Consider the following 26,725-nt stretch of genomic DNA (forward strand, 5'->3'; position numbering starts at 1 on the left):
CCGGCCTGCCGCGCCCCTCCAGGCCCCTCGCTATTTCCCTGGTGGCCAGGGCAAGCAAGTCCAGCTGAAGAGGGGCAGAGGAGGAGGGCGCACGTACCTTGAACTGCCTAGCCAGGTGCTGCTTGTGACTCTCTTCCACCTGCTTGAACTTGGACTCCAGGCCTTTCATCTGGTTCTCCATCTTCTCCACATACTGCAAGTCTCTCTGAGTCCTCCTGTCCAAGACCTCGATGGACTGAGACATGTTCTGCACCTGTCAAGAGGGCAACAGGTTCAACAGGAGCTGCAGCCTGGACCAGTGGATCTCATGGCCTGCTCTCCCGCCATGCTGACCTTCCTCACGCAGCCGCCACCCTGGGAGCCAGAGTGGCCCAGGCGTGATTTACTCGCTGATCACCAGCATCAGCACTGTTAGGAACAGGAGCTCCCCCAACATGGCCAGTCAGCCACCTTCCATCCAGGCTCTTACAACCAGGGACACAGGTCGGGGCGGGGAGCTGGCTGCTCACTGGTCATAGCTGCAGGCACCAACTGTGCGCCATTCATCTCTTTTGTGGGGTGGGGGTTGTTTCGTTCTCCTTAGGTGGCAGGAGGATACCCGTCAGGCAGGCATAGACAGCAACAGAGATGAACAGCCTCATTGGGCTGCCCCGCCCCCAGGCATAAATCCCCTTCCTCTGAAATCTGGCTGAGGCTGCTGGCTAAGTGCAGAGGGGAGGAATGAGGGAGCCGTCGCTCTCCCGACTCTGCACGAGCCTTCCCCCATCTCACCCACCATCCATCACACCCACAGCATCATAGGCAGATGACTGCTCGGCAAACACGCACATTCACAACACAGAGTCAGGAATCAATCACCCAGCAAATGAAGAATTGCTGTTTTACACCTTTACAGGCAGATCTGAATTCAGTCTAGCCTCGAGATGGGACTTTAATATTCAACAGGATTCCAGAGAGCTTAAAAGAAAAACAGTTTTAGTACAGCCACCTGCCAGCGCATCTCATTTCCAGGAAGCGGGCCTGTGTGCCTATGCGCCGGGCGGTGGGTGGGGAGGCGCGGGGCCCCAGGACTGCCGCAGTGCTGTCGGGGTCTTTTCCTCAGAATCCATTCCAATTACCAATCACGACGGAGGAAGCCGCCTCCGTAACAGTGAATCTTCGTTTCTGGTTTTTTCCTGAATTTGAAAATACTTTCCCTTCTAGGAACAGAACCATTTGGGTGTGAGGCTGAGCTCTGCCTGGTCGGGATCAGAATGGATGACGGTGGGGTTCCCCCGACTGTAAATCCTCCCATGCCAGCAGATAAAGCCGAATTAAAAGAGCAGGGGAAGATTTCTCAGTGGGAGGAAGACCAACACCGCTGCTCTCCACACCTAAAAATGCATGGAATTTTATGGCTCCTCATTTGAGAGTAACGTACACAAATTAGCTTTAAAATTTCAAGCTGGCAAGACGCCGTGTGGGGGTGACCTTGGCGCTCTCTTTGGGGGGCTGAAATACATTTGCTCTGACACGGTCTCCCTGCTCTTCCTGGCCTGTCCTGTGGGTCACTCTGCATAACTTCTCCTTTCGGGGAAGGCTGTGGATCTGGTTTTGTTCACTGGTTGGAGGTCCAGCCCAAGTGCCCCGCCCCCAGGGAGACATCCCTGGCGAGCTAAGTCCACTGGGGACAGGCCACATGGAGACAATGCCTGCAGGCTCAAGTCACACAGCTGTCTGCTCTACCTTGTCAGTAAGAAACGCCAGGAGGGCAGGGAAGGCCTCGCCCACATCTGTAACCCAGAACAAGGGCCCAGTAGTACCCCAGTGCTAGGGGCCTGCCGCCGCGTGGAAGAATCAGGATGCCAGGGGCTGGAGGCGGGGCACGCGCTCCTCGGCCAGCCCAGGGCACATGGTGTGTAGGGGGGCTGCCTTGCTCCCACTGACCACTGGCTTGGGCAAGAGGCTGGACGGTGCAGTGGGCTTTCTGTCCCCCGGAGGAGGAATGTGCTTGGCAGATTGTAGAATTTAAAGATTAGACTTTAAACTTAAAACATAGAATTTAAAGACGCCAAGCTCCTCAGCTGCCTTAAAGCAAACTAAGCTCTGGTGCCCCGGATGCATGCTCTCTGGCGGAGGGCTCAGCTAGGATTCTGACAATGGAGCATGGTCACCCCGCCCGCCCCCGCTCACCCAGGGTCTGTGTCCAGCTCCTCCTCCAGCTCGCACATTCCCTGGGCAGCGCCCCTGCAGGCTCAAGGGCAGGAAGCCACCCTAAGTCCTAGCCAGGGTGGCAGCAGGCGCTAAGAAGAAGGGGAGGGGATGCCCTCGACATGCCAAGGGTACACCTGGCCTCCTGAGCGTGACTAATGGCTACTGTTTATTGAACATCATCCATGTTCCAGGCACTGGACAGAGCCTATTCATTATTCATCTCTTTTGAGCTTCCCTAAACCCCAGGAGGTGACGTATTCCAAATCTCATTTTACATACACAGAGACAAAGATTCAGAGAAGTTGAGCAACTCACTACTGTCACACAGGGAGCTAAGACTGAAGGACTGGGCTCCAAAGCCTTAGCTCTCAAACTCAGAGTGATGGCTCTTCAAAGAGAACACAGTCCCCACCCTTGGCCCTGGCTGCCCAGGACCGTGGTGGGGCTCTCCAGGCATCCTGATGCCCACCCCATACAAGGACTTCAGGCCAGAGGAAACCAGCCCATCCAAGGTGGGCCCCAGCACTCTGCCCCTCGGCCATCTCAGGTGGGTCTTAACACAAAGCCCAGCTGCAGAGACTTGGAACTAGCTGGAAGACACTCAGCTGTGCCCCAGCCCACGGGCAGGGCCCAGGACCTGGGAATTGGAAGCCTGTTCCCCTGCTTCTGCCTCTGAGGGTGGGGCCCTGTCTGACCTCGCCCTGCCCCCCACCCCTTGGCTGAGAGGAGAAGAGGAGAAAGAGAACTGCCCAGGCCAGGGTGGGAGGGAGCCCAGGAAGAAACCCGCCTTTGAATGAAGCTGAAGCATGCACTTAGGAGCTGGGCCTCTTCCGACAAAGGCTCACAGCTGCCCGAAATAGAGCGCCTGCACACGTGAAATGGGGCTTTAAATTTTTAAGCAGTAACGCTGTGGCCTGCGCAGGAAGAAAGGAGAGCTCCGGGCCTCACTCCCAGGGGCTCACAGGGCTTTCTGGAACCCACTTCCCAGCTCTCCGCCCTGCCAGCCGGCATCTCCTCCCAGGGGCCCCAGCCCTGCCCCGAAGTCCCAGGCCCCCAACACCCCGCCTCCCTCCTCCACCGTCTGAATAATTAAAGGCACAGCTGGGCTCAGTCTAGTTGGTGTTAATAAACGCTCATGGAATCTGCTCAACGCATCTGACTTTAACTCTTGTCAAATGATTTCCGGAGGTGGGTGAAGGTGGCAGGAAAATGCACTCCCTCAAGGTGAGTGTCTGCTGGCACTGAGCTGCTCTCACAACACATGGCGCCCTCTCCCTCCCAGAGGGCACTAGGGACAGGGACAGGCAGTGGCTTGAGTCCTCACAGCCCACAGAGCTAGGAAGACCCTGAGTCTCCATCTGCCCTCTTGGTGGGTGGGGAAACTGAGTTGAGGAAAGCGGCCCACTGTTCCTGGGAGGGAGGGTGCGTGGGCACTGAGGGCAGAGGGCACAGTGGGGGAAGGCTGGCCTCCCTCCCCAGTGTGGAGGTGTCACACATAGTGGCCATTCTCAGAGCTCAGGGCCTGGGTCCCCGACACAGAAGACCCCCCTCCACAGACTTCTAACCCAGGCTGATGCTCATTCTTGAAAGTCCAGATCTGATCTGCAGGGAAGCTCGAGGCTTTCGTGTGTGTGTGTGTGTGTGTGTGTGTGTGTGTGTGTGTGTGTGTGTACGTGTGTGTCCCACTCTCAAATTGGGGAAGGACGCCTGCCCTGTAGGTGTCACACAGAAACACCTCCTTTTCCTGGGGAGGGAGGAGGCTGGGCACAGAGGCCCCCGTTTCTCCTGCTTTCCTTAGCAGCTTTGGGGAGGCCAGCAGTGGGATCCCCGGGCGGCAGGAGCCTGCAGGAGAAGGCAGGCTCTGAGGAGAGGGGAGCTGAGCCAGCGTCGGGGGCAGCTGCCCTGCTAACTAGCTGTGGCTTGGGGCAAGTCAGTCCTCTGGGACCTGAATTTTCCCTTCTGGAAATGGAGGGAGAAATTTCACTAGCTCCACATGACTCTTTGAAGCTTAAGTGAAATAATGGAGTCAAAATACACAAGCAGACCACACACTGCTGCTTCTGGGTGGGTACAAGGAGCCTGGACCAGCTAGGTCTGACCACTCAAAGGCAGAGACCCCATCCTGTACAACTCACGGCCTGCATCCCTGGGCCCAAGGGAGCTGCCTGCTCAGAGGCAGCTGTAAGCCGTCAGCAGTGGATAAGGAGCGTCACTCAGGGAGGTCGTGGGTGGAGGACCTACATGCCCTCACCAAGCCCCATGCCACAGCACCTTCCTGCCGGCCGCCTGGGCAGGAAGCTCCCGACTCCCCAAGGACCAAGAAGCAGTATACTCATCTCCCAATGTATTCACCTCCGCCCTTGGCGTCTCCATCATCCACCGGCCTATCCATCCATCCATCCATCCATCCATCCACAAATACTTTGAGTGGGGACGTGCCAGGAAAGGCCCGGGGTCCCTGCAGGCTGGCCAAGCCTTGGCTCCCCGAGGGCACACTGCACTCTCATAGGTGCCCACCCACTCCCACAGCAGGGACTCACCTTCTCCAGTAGCTGCCTCAGTTGTTTTGTGCGGGCGTCCCGTGAACACATGGTCTGCTGGGGGGCGACCACTGTGCAGATACATCTGCCCTCGCTGTCCTGGGCAGAGCTGTATACCTGCCAGCTCTCCTCGGGGTTGGTGGGCAACACCTGGGGGTGCAGGTGAGGTGAGAGAGCGGGGAGGACAGAAAGGGAGAAGGGTCAGGCAGGACAGACAACAACGGAGGAGACTGTCCACAGCCCACCCCGGAGAAGAGCACCAAGGACCCGGCACAGGGAAAGGAGTCCTTAGGGACAGAGACCTGGGTTTCCCGCCAGGCTGCCCGGGGCTGAAGGAAGCCAAAGACACACGACTCTTCAAAGTTGTAAAATTCAAGTTCAACCCAGGGGATGCTTGGAGTTTTGACATCTGGCCCTACTGAGGCTCAGGGAAACGGGAGGGGCCATCGAACGTCGCCACACAAGGGACTGCATGACTCACAGAAGTCAGATGCCCTCCCCTCCCTGTGGAGGGGCAGGCACAGCCAAGCCCTGGTCTGCCATTCCTGACACCTGGAGACAAGCACCCTGGGCGACAGCCGGGGTCCAGGAGGGTATCAGTCCAGAGCCACCACAGCCCTGAGCTTCCTGCTGCCACCAGGGAAATGCCGAGCTCCCAACTCCATGCCGCTCCCACCCATGAGCCACGTGGTGGACGTCACCAAACTGATAAGTCGCGCAAGGGTCACCCCACTTCAGTCCTGGAGTTTACCTAGAGACCACCGAAACACCAGATCTGTGCATGGCTGGTCTCACCTTGCAGCCCTGCTCAGTGACCTGACCTCCAGGTACCCAGGGCCCATAGCAGGCCCCAGACACCTCTGAACATTCATTCACCTGTGCCCTGCTGCTGGACCTGCAGCCACCCACTGTCTCCACAGACCCCCAGCACCCCAATCACCTCCCTGCTATTTTTAGATGAGGATGGGAGGGGAGCTGGGTGGGGAGAAGCACAGTAGTGATATATTACACTTCATTCATGTCCAACCCCAGAGGCGGGAATAGTCATTATGGAGGAAAACACAGCAATTTTGAAATAGCAGGTGCAAGGGTCTCAGGTGGAGGTCACACCACAGAGACCTCCGGGAAGAGCACCGAGTCTTTAAAAGCAAAGCGGGAGTGGGAGAAAGACTCGTGTCCTTCACCTCTCCTTTCCACTTAGAGGAAACGTCCAGAGCTGGCCCCCTGGCCACACAGGCCCCTGTCTGGTGGGTGGCTCCGGCTCAGCTAGCTCCAGCCACCATGGAAGTCAGCCCGGCCCAGAAGGGCCAGGCCCCTGCCCTCCCTCCTTGCTCCAGATGAGAAGGAGCTATTTCGGAGGCCAGCAGGGAGGAGTGAGCAGGCCTGGGGGCACACATCCCACAGCAAGGTCCCAGGGGCCTTGCCCAGCCCCACTGCACCCTCCTCCCAGAGGACCCCATGAAGCTTCCCACGGGGATGAGGGGGGTAAGGTGCCCTGGGACTTTTGGAAAGGAAGGAGAGGGCCCCCACGAGGGTAGCTCCCTGCCCACCCCTCCACGGCTCCAGTCCAGCTTTTACAAAGTAGGGCGGGCGGGCTGAGTCCCAGCCGGACAAGCCTGGACTGGGGTCTGGCGTTGTCTCCACCCTTTACTTGCTGAGTGACCTTGGACAAGTCCCCAAGTCTCCAGTCCCAGTTTCCCATGCTTTTCCATGAGGGGTTTTTATTAGTGAGGGAGCCTCCAGGCTCGAAGCCCCTGGGCAGGGTCCCCAGCTCCTTGAGGAAGGCAGCATCGACCCTAGGGTTCAGATGCGGATGGGAGCTGCAGCGCAGACGGGCGGGATCCGGACCCTGTCCTTGCCCCTGCGCCCGGTTCCCCGCCGCCTCCCCGGACGACCCGGTCCCGCGCGGCGCCCGCCCAGCCCCGGGCTCAGACGCAGGAGGAGGCTGGGGAGGGAAGGGGCCGCGGGCACACTTACGCCGGTGCTGCGGTCGAGCGTCCCGCCGCTGGCTGCCGAGAGCTTGGTGGTGTTGAGGCCCACCAGCGAGGGCAGCGTCTGGGACATCCAGTTGGTGATCATGGCCATGGTGCTCAGCACAACCCCGATCTTGAGCAGCGGCACCGACATCGCGCCTCGAGTCGCCTCCTGCGCCCGCGCCGCGCCGGCGCTGGCTCCCGCGCCCGGGCAGCTTCAGGCGGCGGGCACCGCGGCGGGCAGGGGAGCCCGGCCGCGTCCCCGCGCCCCCTCCGCCCGCCGCCGCCCGCCCGCCGCCGCCGCCCCGCGCGCCCCGGCCATCGCCGCGCCGCCCCGGGCGCCGGGAGGGTGTCCAACGCCTGCCCGCCGCGCGCTGCCCGCCCGCTGTCCGCTGCCCGCTGCCGGCGCGTCCCTCCGCGCTCCGCCGCCAAGAAGGGCCACCGGGCTCTGAGCGCCGCGCGGGCTGAGCGCGGGGGCCGCGGTCGGGAGGCGGGGACACGGCCGGGCGGCGGCCGACGCAATCTGCCCAGGAAATGGGTGGATTTTTCCTCTGCGCTCCGGCTCCCCGCCGCCCCCTGGCTGCTGGCAGCGAGGTTTACAAACCCCAGTCGGCCGAGGAGTTGGGGTGACCCGGGAGGACAGACGAAACTCCGCCCCCAAATCATAAAAAAAACCCGGAGGGGTGGTCATCCGCTGCCCGCCCCGCCCCGCCCTCTCGCGCACCCTCACCGCCTGCCTAGCCGTGGCAACGCCGCTCCGACCTGCTCGCCAGAGACTACTTTGGAGGCAAGGGTCGCTGCGGTTGGAGTGCGTCGCCCCTGCTGCAGGGGCCAGTCTTGGCAGGTGGCTGGAGAGTCTGGGCCGCCAGAACCCTAGCCCAAGAGGGAGCATCCCAGGTGGAGTCTGGCCTGCGGGTCTCCACCAACAGCAGGGGAGCAAGGCATGGATGCACCGGGAAAGACCCTGCCAGGCAGCCCTGGAGCAGGGAGGCCTGGGGAGGAAAGGGCTTAACTGGAGATACCTAGCAGTGGCCTCCACCATGGGTTTTTGGCAGGGTCGAGACTGGAAGGAGGCTTGTGTGCCCTGCTGCGGCCAGGAGCCGGTGCAGGCTAGTGTGCCCACCGTGGGAGCAGCTGTAGATTTGGAGCTGAGGCACCTGAGGAGTTAAAAGGACACACCCATGACTAGGAGTGTAGGTGTGGAAGAAACCCGTGCCTGCAGCTGCAGGGCCTGGGGTCCTCCCAGGAGCCTGCAAGCCCTGGAGCCTGGGCTCCCGGGCAGGGCAGGCTGGCACAAGCTACCTTCTGTTCCCAGCCCTCTGCAGCGTCCAGGACACATGTAAGTCCCATCAGAAGCAGCCTGACTAGGTCAAACACCTTAATAGGGCTTTTGAATGTGCAGCAGGCTTCTAATCTGAGATGAAAGCTGCTTCCTTCAGGCACTCCATTAGGCTTTCCCGGCCATTCGGGAAGGAAAGAATCCCCCAGATCACTTGCTACACTCCTTTCTGCCTGGCTGAGAGTTAATCTCCCTTCCAGGATGGGGATTTGAATGAGGGCAGCAGGGACAGAAGGAGTCTCTTCCTGGGTGGCTGTCTGAAAGGGACCCAGCACCTTCTTGGGGCTTTTCTCTCTGTGCTCAGTCCTGGTTTGAAGAGAGGACTTCAGCAACAGCCAAGGCTATCCTGGCCTGAGCACTGGGTGTGCAGCCCGCTGGCCAAAGAAGTCCCTCTAATTTGTTTTTCTGGTTAATGCATGGCACTGGTGGCTGCAGGCCAGGTTGGGTGCCAGCAAGTTCTAACTGTTGGAGAGGGGCGCCATCTCCTAGTGCAAGCTGGTACTGCAGGCTCTGCTCAGAACCAGTAGAGTCCAAGTCACACCAAGTCACACCCAGCTGGCCTGCTGGAGTGTACTGATGCCCCGCCCCCTCCTCTTGCCATGCATATTTGACACAGATTCAGAGCCACAAGCCACATCTGCGCAAATCACTCACGTGGCTTTCCACTACAGAAGAACAAGGGCCACTTACTGTGTTGGAACAGCTTCTAACAGCCAGTCCAATCCAGGAAACTCTCAGGTCACCTCAGAAGCCACAGACATTTATACCAACCAAGAGCAAACTACGAGGACACATGCTACAGACCGGGACGGAGCAACACAGAGCCGGCGGGGGAGGGCCTGGCACTTTCCACACCAGGCACTGGACACCTTCCCTGCCACCTAACATGCAGATATTCTGCTGCAAGAGCCCTCTCAGATTGTCCCCTCTGTGTGCAGACTGTGGACCCTGATGGCCTGGGCTCTTGTGAGCCTGGTTCTGCCAGTGACTGGCTGTGAGACAGTGGCCAGCATCTATAACATGGGTTTAAAAACCGCAGCATTCCTCTGTGAGGCAGTGTTAGTGCAGAAAGGAGCCTGGAGCCCAATGAAGGTGACAAGTGTTGTCACCCACTTTGCAGAAGACAAGATGGGGTCAGAGAGGACCTCTGTCCAGTGACTCGTGCTTAAGCAGGGTGCAGAGCTGGGATTAGAAGTGAGGGGTGGTACCCCCAGGAACCTGTCAACTCCAGCTAAAGGCTGCCAGGAGGTGCTGCTGGAATGGGTGTGTAACTGAATATGAAAGTGACCCCAACACCCTAGAGCTCCACCCCTAGACTGGCAGATTATATCATGATCATCACCATCACCATCTCCTGATTTTGAAGAACTCCTGGCTTGTTTTTTGTCAGCTGTGTCCCACTGGGATTTACCATTGGAACTCTAAGTTAGAAGAACACGTAACCTGGCAGGCTTCTGTGCTAAGGAGTCTGGGTAGTTACTACCAGGAACCAAGGGCAGCCCTCAGTGCCATGGTGCAGGGACTTTCTCTAACTCTCTTGGGGCAGGCATTTGGGGGGGGTGGCCTGGAGATGTGAACCCCAATCATTTCTCCTGCCCTTACTGTCATGTTGGGGACACAAAGGGCACTGGGCTCCCCAAAGCATGGCTGAGCATTCTTCTGAAATGCAATTCAGGTGACTCACCCTGAGCTTGCCACTGGGAGCTGGGCCTTGGAATTCCTAAGAACTATGCTGATCCAGGAAGTGGAAGGATCCGAGAGCTCTGGAAAGCAAAGCTGTCCCTCTCCCTCCCTGATGGCTTTCAACTCAGGCACCCTCTCTGCACCATTTGTCTTTTGACAGAGAACTGAGCAGACACCTAGTTCTCATCCCCCATGGAAAAAGTGAATAGGATGGTGTGCAGGGGACACAGTACTGGCCTTCCCACTGCACCTGCACCTGACCTGCTCTCACTGCACCCCACCCGCTGTCACGTGTACCCCAGGCCCCACCCAATCTTACCTGCACCTTGCCTGCTGTCACCTGTACCCACCTGCTATCACCTGTACCCCACTTGATGTCACCTGCACCCCACCTGCTCTAATGACCTAGGCGATTCACATAAGTCACTCCCAACTCTTCCAATTCCAAACCTGTCCTGTCCAGCACCTTTATCTGTGATCTCTGCAGGGGTGATCACTGCTTTTGTGAGGGTAACTGGGAAAAGTGGAGTGAAGGTAACAGATTTAGGTGGCTGCACATAATTTGCAAAGGTGAGCCTGGGATTGTTGAGGAGCAGAGGCATTTGCACTAAAGGGACAAGGGCGTCAGCCAACGCTGAATACTCCTAGAGGGGTCAAACCCATTTTCCACATGACTTCCCTTGAAGTAAGGGCCTGCTTCCACTGCAGCTGAGTAGTCACAATACTGGTGCAGCAGGGGCCAAGCCCAGACCACACTGGGCATTTGCCATGCATGATGCCACCTGACTCTTGCAGCAGCCTCCAGGGGTGAGCTACTGTGGACTCTACTGCACAGAGGAGGAGTTTGAACTTAGAGAGAAAAGACCCATCCAAGGCCATGTCCCAGGGCAGAGCACAGACAGGGCAGCAGCCTGCCTCTCAGATGCCACGGCAGTGAGGCTGAGTCCCAGGGGTGGCAGGACCTGCATGGGCACAGAAGCCCAGCCACCTGCACAATTCCAGGCGCCCAGCGGTGCCCACAAGGCACTCCACCAGAGCACTCCTTGGCTCTTGTCCACTATGCCAGGGCCTCACAGCCTTGACCTTGGCATGAATCCAGCAGCACACTTGAAAACAAGAATACCACTCTCCCAAATCCCTGGGACGCGCATCCCCGAGAGTGAGCGACGGAACCAAGCTGGGCGCAGCACCCTGCTGGGGCGGGCACACCTGGCCTGTTGATCACCTCACGTGGCCCCACACAGCCATGTGGGGCAAACCTGGTCACCACCACCTCACAGTCAGAAAACCGAGGTCAAGACAAGAATCTGCACAGGTCCCAGAGCCAGAGGTGGCTGCTCTGAGAGGAGCAGGCATGTGGCCACCCCTCCTGGCACAGGGACACCCCCAGTGAACAAAAGATGGATGCCCCTTGCTGTTTAAAATATGCTTATTCTTCTCAGGCCATCTGCAAACAGCTTGGGGGGAGCAAGGAGAGAGGAGAAGAAGAGGGAGTGAGAGGGAAGGGGGAAGGAGGGGGCCCCCGGCTGACCCATGCTCTCTCTGAGATGGTCTTCCCCATCAATGACGATGGGCCGCGTTTCTGGGCCCGTCAGCCTCTATCCCTGTAGGGCTTCCTGCCACACCGGCCCCCGGGCACGCCCTCCCTCCCCTCCAGCACGTTCCATGCTGCTCTCTAAAGGTTGCCTCCGACAGGCCAAGCACAGACATGCGTTCCACACTGTGTTCCACCAGCTGCCCAACAGAAATGGGTCCAATCCTGGGAGTGGCTTTGAAGAGCACGCGTGAGGTGACTCAGTAACCACGTCACCCTCTGGGCTGCACTGTGACTTCCAGGGCCTACAAATGTTCCCATTTCCTACTTCCCAGGTGACAGAACTCACCACCACTAATTGAGAAGTAATGATCCAGGCCTGAATCAAAAGCTGATATCATCATAAAGATGCCGAGAGCCAGTGTGTGGGCCAGCTGGGTGTGTAAGAGTCACCCGGGAAGGCCACACTCGTTTAGAGCGGAGGACCCCGGAGCTGCTAGGCTCCAGAGACTAGACCTCTGCTCCCGAGGACACCTGCTTTCCCAGCCTGGTCTCCCAGGGAGCACACGCTCCGCCCTTGTGTTCAGGGCCCTTCTCTGCTGGGCCTGGACTCGGCCTCAGCAACGTCCTTAGCAACCTCTACCAACGACAGACGCTACCCTGGGGAAGCCTGGTTCTCGAATCCCTGGCACTGAACTGTGACAAGGAGCATTCAGGCCAAATCAGGGATCACAGAGTGCACAGAACAAGCAGGTAGCTAAGCCCACACCTGCACACACCTCTTGAGACACTGTCACTGTTACCAGCTGTCAGCTGGACGGTGGTCTAGAGCTTTAACTTGGGAGCAGAAGACCCCTACATGAAAAGCCGCGACCAGGCTCAGGTCACAGGCGCACAGTGTGACACCTCTTCACCGCAGTCAGACCATCTTCCCTGGCATGTGGGAATTGTGACAGATACAGCAAATGGTGTGACCAGAGCACCCGATGCGTCGGCCGGCTGAGAGATCCAGCAGAAGGCTCCGTGCACTCAGTCCGTCTGTGCCTACTTGTGACTTCTCGGGTCTCAAGTCACCCAGAACATGCTAGGACAGTCTAGGCACAGGGACCCCCCATGTGACCCTTCGCTTCTTGCCTGAGAGTTGAAGGTGAGGTCCTGAGCATGCCCCAGAGGCCCCTCCTCTTCCAGGTGTGGCCATTGGTCCTTGGTGGGGGTGACAAAACTAGGACCTCGGAACTCTGATAGCCACCAGTGAAACTCCTTCCCTGCCCTGCTATCCCCTGTTTGGAAGCCAGTTCCGGGCAGCAGCAGGCAGAGCACTGGCCACATCAGAGAAACCCAGCTCCACATGGCCCCCGACAAGCCAACGTGACCCAGTGCCGTCCAGGCACCCCTCTTCCCGGCGCTGGGCGCTACTGGGCTACTTTCTCTATGGTTTATTCTCTGTCTTAACGAGTCTGGGCCCAGGTGTCTGTGGAGTCAGAGCCGCAGCTGCAGGGGCGTCACTGGACAGGTTGCCCCTCCCCACACCTCAGCGCCCTGGTTTCACAGAGGACCAGCTGGGTCTCTGGGGCTGTAGCTGTGAGGGACGACAGGGCCTCTGTCACGGGCTCTGCCATGGCGACACTCACCGGCTCTGCTCTAGTGCCTTAAGCTCCCGGGGAGCTTCTATATGTGAAACAATCTGAGAAAAATAGAGATGCCACTACACCTCTTAATTTCCCCTCCTGCACCCGGCTGCCTGCAAGGCCGTCAAGACCGCCCTGGTCACAGAGGCCACCTGCTGCCTGAGTGACCCCTTGGCTCCTGGCTTGGGCGGGAGCAACACCCACAGCACAGTTTTCAGGGCTGAAAACTGCTCCCCTTCCCATCCACCCAGCCCGCAGTTGCCATGTATCTAATTCAGTTTAGCTAGTAATTAGTTTTGTGTTCCTTTCCACGGTGATGTTAATACTGATTACAGGGCCTGATAACTTTAGTAATAAATACAACCCAAGGCAGAAAATTACCTTGCTTTTGATTGGGGAAGGCTGAAGTCAGGGAAATGAGAAGCAAATTGTTTCAGGAGATGAAGCGGCTGCCTTGTGTGCAGGATTTACAGCCACCGTCCCCCTGTGTCCCGGACCTCCCCACCAGAGGCAGCCCTGGGATCTGAGTCTCCAGTCCCCTGGACCAAGCGTAGCCAGCCCCCGAGGCAGAGGCCAACCCCAGCTCAGAGAATGGGTATGTTCAAAGGATCCTAAAATAACAGGACTAGGAAAAGGTCCCCATTCTGCCCAAGACCCTCCTCCAAACCCCAGCACCCCTTTCAGCAGACGCTCCACCCCAGCACGTTCCGCGCAGAGAAGGTCTAGAAGCTGTGGGAAGAGGAGGGGCTGGCAGGTGGGCGGGGCGCCTACAGGACCCCCAGCAGAGACTTGGGCTGGTCACAACATGCAGCTGCGTTTGTTCAGGGGTTGAGAGGTCTTCTGCTCAGGAACGGGTACGTGTGGGGACGAGAGAGGAGACTCGGAGCAAATGGCCCTCACTGGGATTTGAGAGGCGAAGTCAGCGTCGCCTCCTGTCTCCTGCCCCGTCGATGCGGCTCCCCAAGCAGAGGCCAGGGCTGGCCCACAGCCCCACACAGGCCCCTCAGTGGCAAACAGCTGACCAAACTCCACGACCAGGCATACAGCAGTCACTCAATAAAGCCCGAAGGCAAACCACAGCCACAGCAACAGCTGGCACTCAGAGATGCTCAACGTGCAGCTCCAGCCTGGCCCTCACTGGGGCATCGGCACAGTGTTGTCAAGAAAGGTTATGCCCAGCTGGGGTGCCACTCCCTGTAAGACCGCCCAACCCTCAACCCACGGTGGCTGGCCAAGCGCTGTCCAAGAGTCGAGGTGTGGGGGCCCTTCCTTCTGCATCAGAGCCTGTGGGCCGTCCCAGCTTGCCCTCCTGCTGTCTCCCCGTCTTCCTGCCTGGGGCTCTCGTGGGCCCAGATGCAACGTCGGAACCCAGCTTGGATGGCCACCCTTCTCCAGCTACCACAATAGAACTCACTCCCCACTCCCAACCTGAGCACCGGGCGCAGACAGCTCTTAAGTCACTTAATCAAATGATACGGCAGAGCCTCGGTCTTCCCACAAAGTGTGTCGCCCCCGATGCCAGATGGCCAGGGTCTGGAGTCACTCAGCACTGTGAGCTCAGATGTCACAGGGTGCTTGTTCTAGGAAAGGGTGAGGGAGCAGATGCAAGAGTGGGCTTGGGGGCCTGTGGTGAGGAGGCATCTTACAGAGCCCTCCAGCTAACCCTCTTTGTTTAAAGGAGTTGGGAGTTGAGGCTCAGCGGGGTTAAGAGCCTATCGCAAGGTCACCCACAGTCCTGGTGGGTCTGGGGCAAGAAAAAGAGGCCTGGGCTCAAGGTCATGGCTACTTCCCAGCCCCTCCGGCAGCAGCACTCAGAGGACCCCTGCCTTTCTCAAAGGAAATCTGGGGCAGGCTGGAGGGAGGCCTGGAGTTTAGGGAGCCCCAGCCCTACCGCACCTCCCCAGGACTGAGAGATCAGCTCCTCAGCACCCCGCTGGCGGCTCGCTGTGCGTCACTTCACACTGCTTCCCAAGGAGTGTGAAACACCAGCCTTTTATCGAAAATCACAGAACAAGACCACGTCAAATGTCCTTCTGTCTAAAGACAAAGTTCACGTGGATCCACTGTTTTGCATGTAGTAGGCTGTCAATCAATAGCTGGCACCTGATTGAATGGCTCATCGCAAGTGAGCTGTCTGGAGAACAGATGGCCCAGCCACGTGCTCCACTCCCCACACCTGTCTGCCCAAATCCTGCAAGCAACCCTAATTAGGTGCAGGTAGGATCTATACGTCCCTGACTGGTTGCCATCCCCACATGTGCCAGTCCATAAACTCAGCTGCCCTGGAATTGTGTGTCCAGGGGGACTGAAAAGCAAGGTGCAGCTATGGGGGCACTGGCCCTGCCATGGAGCAAGAGACAGACGCCCTTCCCGGAGCCCAGAGGGGTGGTTCACGCACACATAGATGTGCAGGCACTGCTTGAACACTTTGGGACCCAGAAGTCAAGATTCCTGGGTAGATTCCCAAGGGGATCAGATTCCATGCAGCCCAGCCCAGGACCGCACCCATCTCCCACACAGGCTCCACCTTAGAGGTCACTCACTGCTAAGGCTGAGGCCCACCTGTCCCACCCCTGTGGGGCCCTGGGAGGCCCAGCAGCTGCCCTGCCAGCCATTCACCTCTTCAAAGACTCCTGGAGCTTGGAGGGGTTTGGCTACTAGGTTTTGCTCTAAAATCCCTCACAACAAGAGATAAGCTAGAGATGAGATGTCCAGGGCAAGATTCTAAAAGCGGGACTCAGAGGAGGGAGGGAGGTCAGGGCTTCAGCTAGAGGCAGGGAGGTGCCTCCAGCTGCGCTGAGGGACGTGTTCCCCAGAGAGATCAGCTCAGCCTCAAAGAGGAACCTCCCAGGCAGAGAAAAAAACTCCTTTCCTTTTCAGAGGCAGAGGCTGTGGGCCCCGGGAGCTGACCTTGGTCCTGAAGGTAGTCAGCTAGTGTCTGCCTGGAAAGCTGGGGGCTGGTGCTCTGTGTGCCCTGCTGGCTGAGGATCAGCACCCAGCACCCAGCACCAGCACTGTCCGTGTGGACAGGCAAAGGCTTCACCACCGAGACAAAGCTTCTGACTGAAGTTGAACCAAAACTTTCTCCCCAGAACACGGGATCTTTTAAATGACCATGAGGAGAACTTAGGGAGGAGGGCCTGTGGTCTGGCACTGGAGACGCCCTGAAGGGTTGGAGGGCTCCTGGGGGCAGCCCCTCCAGGCCACCCAGGACCAGCAGTTTCTTTGCCAAGATGTGCAATAAGGTCCAGGTGCAGCTTTCTGTCAGGCAATCTGCTGCTAATGGGACCTGCCAGGCTCTCTTCCACATGTGTGCTCCGTGCACGCGTGTCTGTGGGGTGTGTCTGTGTGTTACATGCATGAGTCCAACACCCCTTGCCAGGCCTTCTCCAGCGGCTGAGAAAACTTCTCTCCCAGAGCCATGCGGAACCTCTCCAGGGCAACTGGCTGATTGCCTGGGCAGCACCCGAGCAGGGGGCACAGGGGGTAAGTGGGACCACAAAACCCCACTGTTAGTTGGGGTTGGACTGTGCTTCCTGGGCAGAGCCAGGGAGCTAGCAAGGGCTTCCAGGCAAACAAGGAGAGCCTGTTCCAGAGTCTTCTCTCTGAGGTCTCCTCCAGCGTGCCTGCCCACCCTTCTCCTTTGTTTGCTCTTCTATCCTGAGACAAGGCAAGACAGGGAGGGTCTGGCTGGGGTTGGGGTCAAGGGGCCAGCTTCCTTCCACTTGGACTTGAGACTCCCCAGAGCCAGTCTCTTGCTCACAGAGCAGCACAGTGGCACCAGGGAAAGGGCATTTTAATGTCACTCCCCAGCAGCCCCGAAGCTGGCAGGCTCTGGGAGCACCCTGGTGCCAAAGCAGCCCTCCCAGCAGAGAGCTCGCCGACAGCACTTCTCTTCCTCCCGGACCTGCTGCTCGGAGATGCATTTTTAAAATGGAGAATACCAAGCCCGGACACGCTCTACTGGTACATTGTTCAGGGGATGCCAAGCCTGCCTGGCAAAGCCCAGGGTCCCCTCACGCATTCGGGTGTCACTCTCCACCGCTTGCCGCTGGTGTGGCCACAGCCCCCCAAGCCCTGCACACAAAGCCGACAATGCACCCCAGCGCTGGCTGCCCTCCCAGGGTTCTGGGGTGTCCTTTTTGGGGTGTGGGGAGCCTTATGCCCAAAGGGAGGGATGGGCCACCAGAGGGGTGTGTGTTGGGGGGGGGCAGGAGTTAGGTCCCGGTGCCTCTGAGAAAGCCTGGGGCTTAGCTCTTGGGCGCACCCTTTCCCCCCAGATGACAGTGGCAGCAAACAGCCCCCAGGCCGCCCTTTGAACTTCTCAGCGGGAGTGGGGGCGGGGAGTCCTGGGAAAGGGGACAGCTCTGCACCCCGCTGGGCCAGGCTGGGGGAACGGGTCTCCTGGGCTTGCGCCCCTCCCTCGCCCCAGGTCCACCCAGGCCTCTGGACCCCCTTCCCTGGCACCGGAGCTCGGCACCGGGCAGGGGGCGCGGGGCGGGCAGAGCGGCTCCCGGACTTTGCGGGGCTCCGCGGGCCGCGCGGGGAGCCTGGCGGGGAAAGATGGCGTTGGCTGCACGTACTTGGGTGAGTTCGGTGCCCATCAGGATGAGGAAGAGGAGGCCGAGGAGCTTCCGGGCCGGTTGCATGTCTCGCGGCCACCTCCGACGTCCTGGCGTGCGGGCCTGGGTGCTGCCGGCCGGCGGCTGCGTGGACGCGGACGCGCTCCCGGCTCGGGCCGCGGCGGGCTCGGCGGCGCCTGCTCAGCACCCGGGGCGGGCGGCGCGCGGGCTGTGCTGCGCGGAGCCTCCGCTCTGCATATTTATGGTCCCGGTTCCGGCGCGGCTGCCGCGGGGCAGGGCTGGGCGGCTGGGCGGGGGCTGCGCCCTCCTCTCCCGCGGCTGGCGGCTGACGGCTCGGCGCCCGCCCGGCAGGGAGGCGCCCTGCGCAGCTCGGAGGCGCGCTCGGGCGGCGGGTGCCAAAAGTTTGCTCGCGGAGGGCGGGGGCGGCGCTGGGGGACCCGCGCCTCGCTCGCGCGGGAGGAGGGAGGGCGGCGGCCGGCGGGGAAGAAGGCTGGGACAGGATGTGACATCAAAAAGGCGGGGGAAATTGAACTGGGGCAGATAATTCCATCCCAGCGGCCCCGAGCCAAGGGGGCTCCAGGACCCGGGGCCGGGTCGGAGGTGTGCCCAGCTGGGGACCGCGCCCCAGGACGCGGCGAGTGGAACGGCCGGTGGGGAGGGGAATCTCAGCGGGGGCGGGACTGGTTCTGGGGCAAGGACCTGGGATGGAAAGGATTGACGACTCCTGCAGCCGAACAGGTCCTTAGAGGTGACCACTGAAAGGGCTAAACCCGGGCTCCGAGTCAGGAAGGCTGTGGCCAGGAGCCTCCTTTTAGTTAGAGCCGGGTCATCGGCACATGCAGGCCTTCTCCCTGTCGCCGTGGAATGGTCCGCAAGGAGCCCAGGGGGAAGCGGGCATTAGGTGCTGGGGTTCCATCCCAGGACGGGTTGTTCTTGTGTGGTGGCATGCGCTGGGGACAGCACAGGCCTTCGAGGGTTCTGCACTTGTCTGGGGTTGTGACACAGTTGGGCCTGCCCCAGACGAGCTCTCCCACGGAGCTGGTATCTTCCAGACCCCCTGGGCCCAGCCTGTCTTGGTACCGGACAGCAGAACCTCTCCAGGTGGAGATGCCCCTCCCCTCCTCCAGATGGCTGTGCCCCCCCCTTCTCCTGTTCCTGGTACTCAAAGCCTAGACCACAGGTGCTTGTGTTGGGCCACATTTTCTATCCAAATTCTCCATTTTGGAGAGGAGTCCCCAAGTGTCTCTGTTTCCTGAGAAATTAAGGTTATAGTAGTCATTTAGGTGCGTCCCCCCCCCCCCACCACCACCACTCAATTTTTTAATCTTCAGTCTTTGGAAAGCAAACTGAACAAAGAAAACCCCTCACAGCAGGAGGCCTCAGGCTCAACCTCCGGAAGCAGAGGGGCAGAGGATGGGGTCCAACCCTCTCCTGTTACAATTAGGGACACTGAAGCCCTGTGGGTGCTTCTCTAGGTTCTTGGCGAGTTCCGGAGCCAGGTGTGGATGCCAGTTCCTGCTCTGGGCACCTGTATGGCTTGAGAAGATGGTGCAAGGGGCTTTCCTATCTGAGGGGCTTTGCCACAGGGGCTCTGTCCTCTGAGCCCCAGAAAGCATACCACAGGCAGCCAAGGGAAACAAGGGAGGCTGGGCCTTTTGGTCAGGAGAGGGTGACACTTGGGGACAGGCCATCAGGTAGGGTGGCCCTGAATATCTGAGATGAGGTGGTGCTGAGGACACCAGGGGACTGGGGGAGTCCTTGCTCTCTGGCCCTCCTCTTACTTAATTAACCAGAGCGTTTTGTTCTCCTCTAATGGAGGGAAGTGCTTTGGGAGCCCCGTGGCCTACTGGCTTCCCTGTGAGTGTTGCAGGGCATCCAGGGGCTGGGGAGAGTTCTCCGTTTGGCCTGGAGGCTTGGTGTCTTGTCCTGACTCTTCCAGGTCCTGGTCCTCTGAGCCTGTCTCCCCACCTGTAAAAGGGAAAGAAAGATGTGGGTCCTGCAGGTCTCACCAGCTGTTAGAAAGATCAAATGAGGGGAGAGATAAACATTGTATCCATTCAAAAGAGGAAGGATCTGAGTCCATGGAGAGCCCCCAGAACACACAGTGTTCCCATGAATCCTCCTGGGTGGCTGCCAGTGTCCACCCACTGCAGAGGGAGAGACAGAGGCCCAAAGGGATACACAAGATGCCAGTCAAGGAGCTAGGAGGCGAACCCGGGTCTTGTCCCTGGGGGCCAGGGAGGGGGGCTGCCTTGATTTCCTCAGATGGAGAGAGACAGTTTTATCATATGACCGTATGACCCAGAAATGTCACTTCTGCATGTAAACCCCAGGGAATTGAAAGCAGGGACTGGAATAGATATTTGCACATCATGTTCATAGCAGTGCTGTTCACAACAGCCAAGGGGTGGAAACACGCCAGTGTCCCGGAACATACAAATGGACAAGGAAAAAAAAAGGCCTGTCCACATATTCATATCCAATGGAATATCATTCAGCAGTGAAAAGGAAGGGCACCCTGAGCACTGCCACAGCAGGGCTGAACCTTGAGGCCACACACTGAGTGACCCGCACAGGAGGACTAGTGTCTCTTGTCTTCACTCACAGACACAAGGGAGTGCAGAGGCTCCGGGGGCAGGGGCAGGGGAACCGAGTGATCACCCAGCGGCTGCCTGATGGTCACACAGCGGGGCGTGTGCCTAAAGCCACTGCATGCTACATTCGACACTGTGTGCCTAAGCTTCTATATGGCACATATTCTGCCCAAACCATGGACTGCACACTCTACCTGGCGAATCATGTGGTACACGAATTGGAACTTATTAAGGCTGATTTTTAAAAGTCACACACTGATTAGTGCATTACTTTCAGAACACAAAACAACAGAAGCCCCTCCCCGAGTGACCACCGATGCTGCTGGCTGGTCCCAGCACGCTCAGGTGCCCCTGGTCAGGGGAGGGGAGATGGCCAAGCTAAGCTGGTGGCCTCTACAGCCGCATGGCCTACATTCGCATCTGCAGGAGCGTCATGACCTGGCGGGTGGACCCCCAGACCCCGCCCAGTGGAGTGGGGGAGTCACAGCCTGGCCGGGTTCCTGGACCCATGCCCTGCTGGCAGCCAGGGCTGGCAGCAACTGGGAGAGATGAGCCAGACCCTCCCACTCACAGCCTTGAAGCTTAGAAAAACAGGCGTCCCTCCACTGCAGGGGGCGCTGGCTCGAGGACCCCCACCACACCAAAGTCCTGGGGGGTCAGGCCCCTCTCTGTGTCCACCTACACCTACGCACTCCCCTGTGTACTTTATCTACTTAGTAATTTTAGCTGATCTTGTCCGTTCTTTTTTCAGTTTCTAGTTTTGATATTTGTACTTCTTTCCTCTCGTGTACTTGAAATCATCTCTTGATCACCTTTAATCCCCAATACAAAATAAATGCTAAACAAACAGTCATCACAGTGGGTCATTTAGGGAATGAGGATACACACGTCTGTAGTGTTCAGAAGGGATGCGATTTTCTCCCCTGATGTTGGCCATCTGCCCCTGGGTGGATCAGAGAACTTGGAACCTGAAGAAGTGGAGGCCGAGGCCCAGAGGAGGCTTGGATGTGGAGAGGAGGGAAGCCAGAGCAGGACCAGCCGGGCTCCTGGGGCGTCCACCGCCACACACGAGCGCTTCCTAGAAGACCCCGGGGGAGTCTGTGGAGACAGAGCAGGCCTGCTCCAGCCCACTCCCCATTGGACGGTGTTGGCCATTCCTGATTGAAAGGCTGGACTTTCCACAAGGTCCCTTCTCTGCACTGTCCATGGCAGTTGGTGGTGGGCATGTTGGCCCCTAGGCTGACATGGCCGTGGTACCCACTCCTGTCCACCTGCTGCTTCTACTCAGCCCCTCACAGGGCCCACCCCCTCTGTGGGGCTGAAGTCCAGACCCGGGTGGCCACAGCCCCCTGCTGCCATGCCCACTGCCCACTGGGGAGATGCTTGTCCGTGTCCTCTTCCCACTGGCTTCCCATCTGGACTACCATGAGGCGCCTTGGGCTGCAGCTCTGTGCAGAGGTGGGCAAGGGGCCTGGTCCAGGGCTTCACCTTCCAGGAAGCCTCTGCCCCTCCACGCCAGCCCTGAGACCCCGAGCTGTCCTGTGGTGTGCCCAGGGGATGCTGGGCCGTCAGGGGTATGGCACCCCACCTGGTCCTCTCTTGCTGTCTTCCTGGTGATGGGGCCAGTGAGCTCCAGGAAGAAGCCACTTTCCTGCTGAGGCTCCTCCGGACATCAGCAAAATCGATAAGCTTCCTGCTCCTTTAAGACAGGCCTCCTCCTAGGCTGAGCCTCATTAGAATGTGACAGAGCGTTGCTAAGGCAACAGCACTAACTCTCCCCTCTTCTCTGAGAATTTCCTAGCAAATGGGGCCTGAAACCCATGGAGCTCTCCCTGGCCTGTCTCAGAGCCTTCAGGCAGCCCAGGTTACCTTCTTTTTTTAATTAATTAATTGTGTGTGTGTGTGTGTGGTTCTGGGGACAGAACCAGGGGTTATCTGCTGCTGGGCTACACCCCCAGCCCTTTTCGTTCCTTCCTTCATTTATTTTTTATTTTGAGACAGGGTCTCACCAATTTGCCAAGGCTGCTCTCAAACTTGGGGTCCTCCTGCTTCAGCCTCCCAAGTCCCTAGGACTATAGATGTGTGCCACCACACCAGCCACTGTCACCCTCTCGGCATCCAGCTCAGCTGAGCACTCCACCAGTCCCAGGGCCTCTGCTCTTCATTCTCAAGTGTCCTGACTGTCCTTGTTAAACTGGATGACAGGTCCCCACTGAGGATTTACTGTTTGACAGGCCAGAGACAGAGGGCCTCCTCGGGGCTAGGGACACTGGCCCTGGGTGATGGTGAACTGGCTCATGCCAGAGGACCCTGTGCAGTTCCCTTTGTTTGGAAGCAGTCAAGGAGGGGACAGGTGGGGGCCGTGCTCTCACTGCGGAGCAGGTGGCATGGCAGGGAAGACGGCCCCTCCAGACCACCTGGCTCAACTGGAACACTTGGCCCTCGAGCTGGGGCTGGCGTTGGGAGATTCTGTGTCCTCTCACTAGATCTTGGAATCTCTGGAGGGTAAGTGTCGCTGGTGCATTTCCAGGTGTTCCTGGGGCCCAGCAGCTCCGGGCCCCCTCCCTGCCCTCCCCCTCCACAGCCTCTGGCTGGGCATGGGGAGACAGCCCGGGAGCTCTGCTGGCCTTCCCCACTCTCCCCTGTCCTCCTGGACACACCAGTCACAGCACACTGAGCTCCCTGTCCCTGCTCCCAGACAGCAGAGCAAAATGGTGAAGCCAGAGGGTGTGTACACGGGTCCCACGGTGACTCATGGCCTCCCGGCCCAGGAGGGCCCAGGTGCCCCTGCCCCAGCGCCCTCACACTTGAGCTCCACACTTCCTCCTCCTCCCGGACGCCCTGCCCTGCTCCTCCCCGGGGGCAGGCAGCACCTGTCCCGGTCCCTTTCTCCCCCGCAGCCTCGCCCTCCTCTGCTCCTGGCGGAGCTGGGCATCTCACTAGCCGTGTCCACTTCCTCTCCAGAGCCTGCTCCCCGAGCGCTCTGGACAAGCTCACCAAGGACTCCACCTTACCAAACTAGCAGGCCCCTTGTCCCTGGCTTAGGTGGGCAAGCTGCAGTGTGGGCAGGGTTGCCTGCCTGCCTGCCCGGAGCCCTGCTGCCCTGTGCCCTGCATGGCTCCCTTCTGAGCCCTCACCTTCCCAGGTCTCCTGAGGCTTCCTTCGACCTCACCCACCTCCCGCCTTCTAAAGCTTGGGGTGATGCGGCACTCAGTCCTCCATGTCAGCCTGTGATGTCCACGGTCTGTCCTGCTGCCCCATTCCCGTGCTGCTACAGCCTGGTCCCTGTACTCTGGCTCATGCTGGCCCTGTAGCCTGACAGGTCCCCTGGCCTGGACACCCTCTGGCGCTGGTGCCCCTCAGGCCAGCTCTGTGCCCTGCTCCTCCTCCCTGAAGCAGCTCCGCCCTGCTGTCCCCATCCCAGCGGGCAGCAGTTCTGCTCTTCCTGCTGCTCAGGCTCAAACTCCTTGTTTCTTTCAAACCCGATGCCCAGCCTGTCAGCCAGTCCCTCAAGGCGAACTTCCCTGCTGCCCAGTGCCAGCTGCCAGTCACCACCTGCTCTGTACCGCTTTCCCTCTAGTGCTGCTGTCATCGCAGCAGCCAGTGTCGTCCCAGGGAACTGAGATCTCATCCTGCGAAGGCTCCTTCCTGCACCCCCAGAGCACAGGCAGCACGTCCAGGACGCAGCGCCCTGGACCATGGGCCCCCAGCTCTGGAGCCAGCCCTTCCTGCTGCCCCTCTCCCTGGCCAGCGCTGGCCAGCTGGCCACCTCCTCAATGCCCTGGGCCTCAGCAGGTGCTGCCTGCCTGCCCCTCGGAACCTCTGGGTCCAGGGCCTCAGCTCAGATGCTGCCTTACAGGGGAATCTTCCCTGACCACTGGTCAGACATGCTGGTGCACCCCATCTTTCTCTGACCTTTGACTCTGAGTTTTCTCCATCTGGCGTAACTCGTGTCTGTTCTCCCCTGCTTCTCCACCAGAGCCACTTGGAAACAAAGCAAAACCAATAAGGTCTGTGCCCCAGGGACTGCCCTGGTGCCCTCTTCTGCTGGGACCAGATGCTATAGGCTGGGCCACCTACCAGAGACTTCTTCCCTCGGGGCCTGAAGGAGGCAGGAGGGGCCTCCCTGGGGTCTGCAGAGGGACACACACCTTGATCTTGGACTTGTGGCCACTTTACTTCAGGCTTCAGGGCCAGCACCTCAGCATTCCTCTGCTCCAGTGCCACATGCTGCCCCTCTGTCAAGTCCCCCTCTGCATCTCTCACAGGATACTTACAAATGAATCCACAGCCCATTTAGAAGGCCAGGATGATCTTAGGACCCTTAACTTGGTCACATCTGCAAAGACACGTTCACGGGCCAGGTCCATGTCCAGGGGTCAGCCCTGATGGAGGACTGTCTTTCACACACCACAGGGACAGACGTTGAGCAACAGAGCCGGGTAGCTGCCTACTGTGGTCATGTGACATAGAGCTAATCAATAGGCTGCTGGCCCAGGAATCACGGGAGGCCCTCTGGGAAAGGTGGCCTGTTGTGTGGAGGGAGCATCCCTCACAGGCCAGGTGCTGGCGAGGTTTGGTACTGTGGGGGGAGGAGACACAGAGGGAGGCCCCAGCATGGCAGGTCAGCGAGAGGGCGTGGGGAGGGGAGCGGTGCAGGGAGAGTGGGCAGGGTCTCCAGCCAGGGAAGACCTGCAGATTCTGTTCTGAAAACGTGGCCCTTGGCTTCAAGTAGGAAGCAACGTGGTCTGTTCTGCATTTGGGAAACCCTGCCTCTCTGTGGAGAGACCACGGAAGGGGAGGCCACTGTCCTGAGGCTGCTGAGGGTCACGTGACTGCTGACGACACCCAGCCCAGGGATAGCAGGGCCAACTGGGTGACTGAGGGAAGTGGGCAATTCCTCCCGAGAGAGTGGGAGGGGGTGCTGACAGTGAGGTGCTGTGTGAGTGGGGTCCAGGTGGTCTGGACGCACGTGGCTTGGGGCTCTGGGTGGGCAGCAGGCTTCCACGGCCCAAGGAGAGATGGTGAACAAAGCAGGCTGGGGTGGAGGTCAGGAGTCAGGGCAGGGCCTTGTGGGTATGCCAGCCTGGAGGAGGCCCCTAGTGCAGGTGCCTGTGGGCCCTGGACAGGGCACTGCAGCCCAGAGGCCAAGCCCTGGAGAAGATGGGTGGCTGGAGCACACAGCGCCCAGGGGACCCACAGGCTTCCCTCATCAGAGCATCCAAGGAGACAAGAATGCCTTGAGAACAGGCAAGGTGACCGTGGCCAGGAGCTGTCACCCTGCCTGAGGGTAGGCAGAGTGTGGAGACGGAGTTTCAGGGCAGAGGGGGCACTCCAGGGGGAACTGTCCCAAGTCCAGGGCATGGGGCCGCTCAGGACAGAGGAAGCAGCTCCAAGAACAATTAATTCCGTCACTGTGGTGCTCTGGCTCTTGGGCTCCTCTGGCAGGTTGGGAGGAGGGCTCCAGGGTCCAGGCCACATCTGGGCCTCATCATACAGGCCACAAGCCCACCCCAGCACAGGGCGCAACACACAGCTGCCACCATCGGATGGGGGCCCGAGGCAGGGCCCTGATTCCTGTCGGGGAAGCCCAGACCCTCACCAGAAGGTGTGGCCGGCCCTGGGCCAGGTTCCTCCTGCACTGGGCTACTCCACGCAGGGTTTCCTCAAGACAGCGAGAGATAAAGACTCACATCTGTGGACCCTGTTAAGGTGGCGGTGCAGGGGACTCTGGGTGCTGGTGCACGTGTGCCTCCTTGCTTCCTCTATATTTAAGCAGCTCTGCCTGCACCTTCTTACCAGGAAGAAGCCCTACCCTGGGCTGTAGCAGACCCCAGAGCTATCAGTTCCCAGAACAGCTGGTCCTGCAACACCATGCTGCCTCTCAAGGCTCCACTTTGGTCTTGTCAACGCTCTCCAGTGGTCACCTGCTTCTGAAACCACCCTTGCAGCCAGGGGCCACCAGGGGCCACAAGCTGCACTCACCAAGTGACACCCGTGCCAGGCTCTGAGCTAAGCTCGTTGCAGCCTGTTTCTCTCTTGCTCACCATCCAAGGCAGGCACGGCCATTGGTGCATTTCACAGATGTGGAGACTGAGGCAGAGAAGAGGGAATCACTGGCTCAGGGCACAGGGTGGGAGAGTGACAGAGGCTGCCTCAAGCTGAGGCCCGGCCCAGCCCCAGTCTCTTCTGCAGGTCCCCTGCCTACAGCTGCTGTCTCCCCATCTCACTCCTCTGAGTCCCAATTCACAGCTGCAAACACAGCTGTGCAGGCGGGTCTGAAGCTCCACCTGCAGAGGTCCCCAGGGTGCAATTGGAGAACAAAAATCTAAAGGAAACCAAAGGCCATTAAATGCACTAGTTAGGAACAAAAGCAAGCCGAGTGGTCAATCCCACAGTCTCTCTGGCTGGCATTCTGTCAGCATTGACCTCAGGGGGTTAACAGAAGAAGGAAGGGAAAAGACATAAGATCTCCGGTTACTCGGGACCACACCTGCCACTTAGGAAGAGTCCAGCTCCTTGGTGATGCCAGTGCTTGAGGATGAAGCAGGTAATTGCTTGACCTCCGCATCCTTTTCTAAGTCTTGGTTTCGATGAAAACAAGACCATGGCTGTGTTGAGTGGTGGAACTTAGGCTGAAAACAGCACTTCCAGACTC

The 26,725-nt window shown here is 59.2% G+C and overlaps 1 protein-coding gene across 4 annotated transcripts in view; it reads right to left on the minus strand.

The window, feature by feature from the left end:
• The window catches only part of OLFM1 (olfactomedin 1), a 36,281-nt gene extending 18,650 nt beyond the window's left edge, over positions 1–17,631 (minus strand). For 2 of the 4 annotated variants that reach the window (XR_014020459.1, XM_081280134.1), the window contains exons 1-3: positions 6,711–7,099; positions 4,734–4,883; positions 98–253 (exon numbers count right to left, since the gene is read on the minus strand). Coding sequence is in view for 3 of the 4 variants with exons in the window: in XM_081280134.1 (XP_081136260.1) it covers positions 98–253; positions 4,734–4,883; positions 6,711–6,860 (456 nt within the window). In the remaining variant the exon portion in view is untranslated. Of the gene's footprint in view, positions 1–97; positions 254–4,733; positions 4,884–6,710; positions 7,100–17,473 lie in introns of those variants that run through there. The other 2 variants (XM_081280136.1, XM_081280135.1) reach the window with 2 other exon arrangements.
• Between the last annotated feature and the right edge of the window lie 9,094 nt (positions 17,632–26,725).

This window comes from Spermophilus citellus (assembly GCF_964194105.1).
Source record: "Spermophilus citellus genome assembly, chromosome: 2".
In the NCBI taxonomy this organism is placed as follows: domain Eukaryota; kingdom Metazoa; phylum Chordata; class Mammalia; order Rodentia; family Sciuridae; genus Spermophilus; species Spermophilus citellus.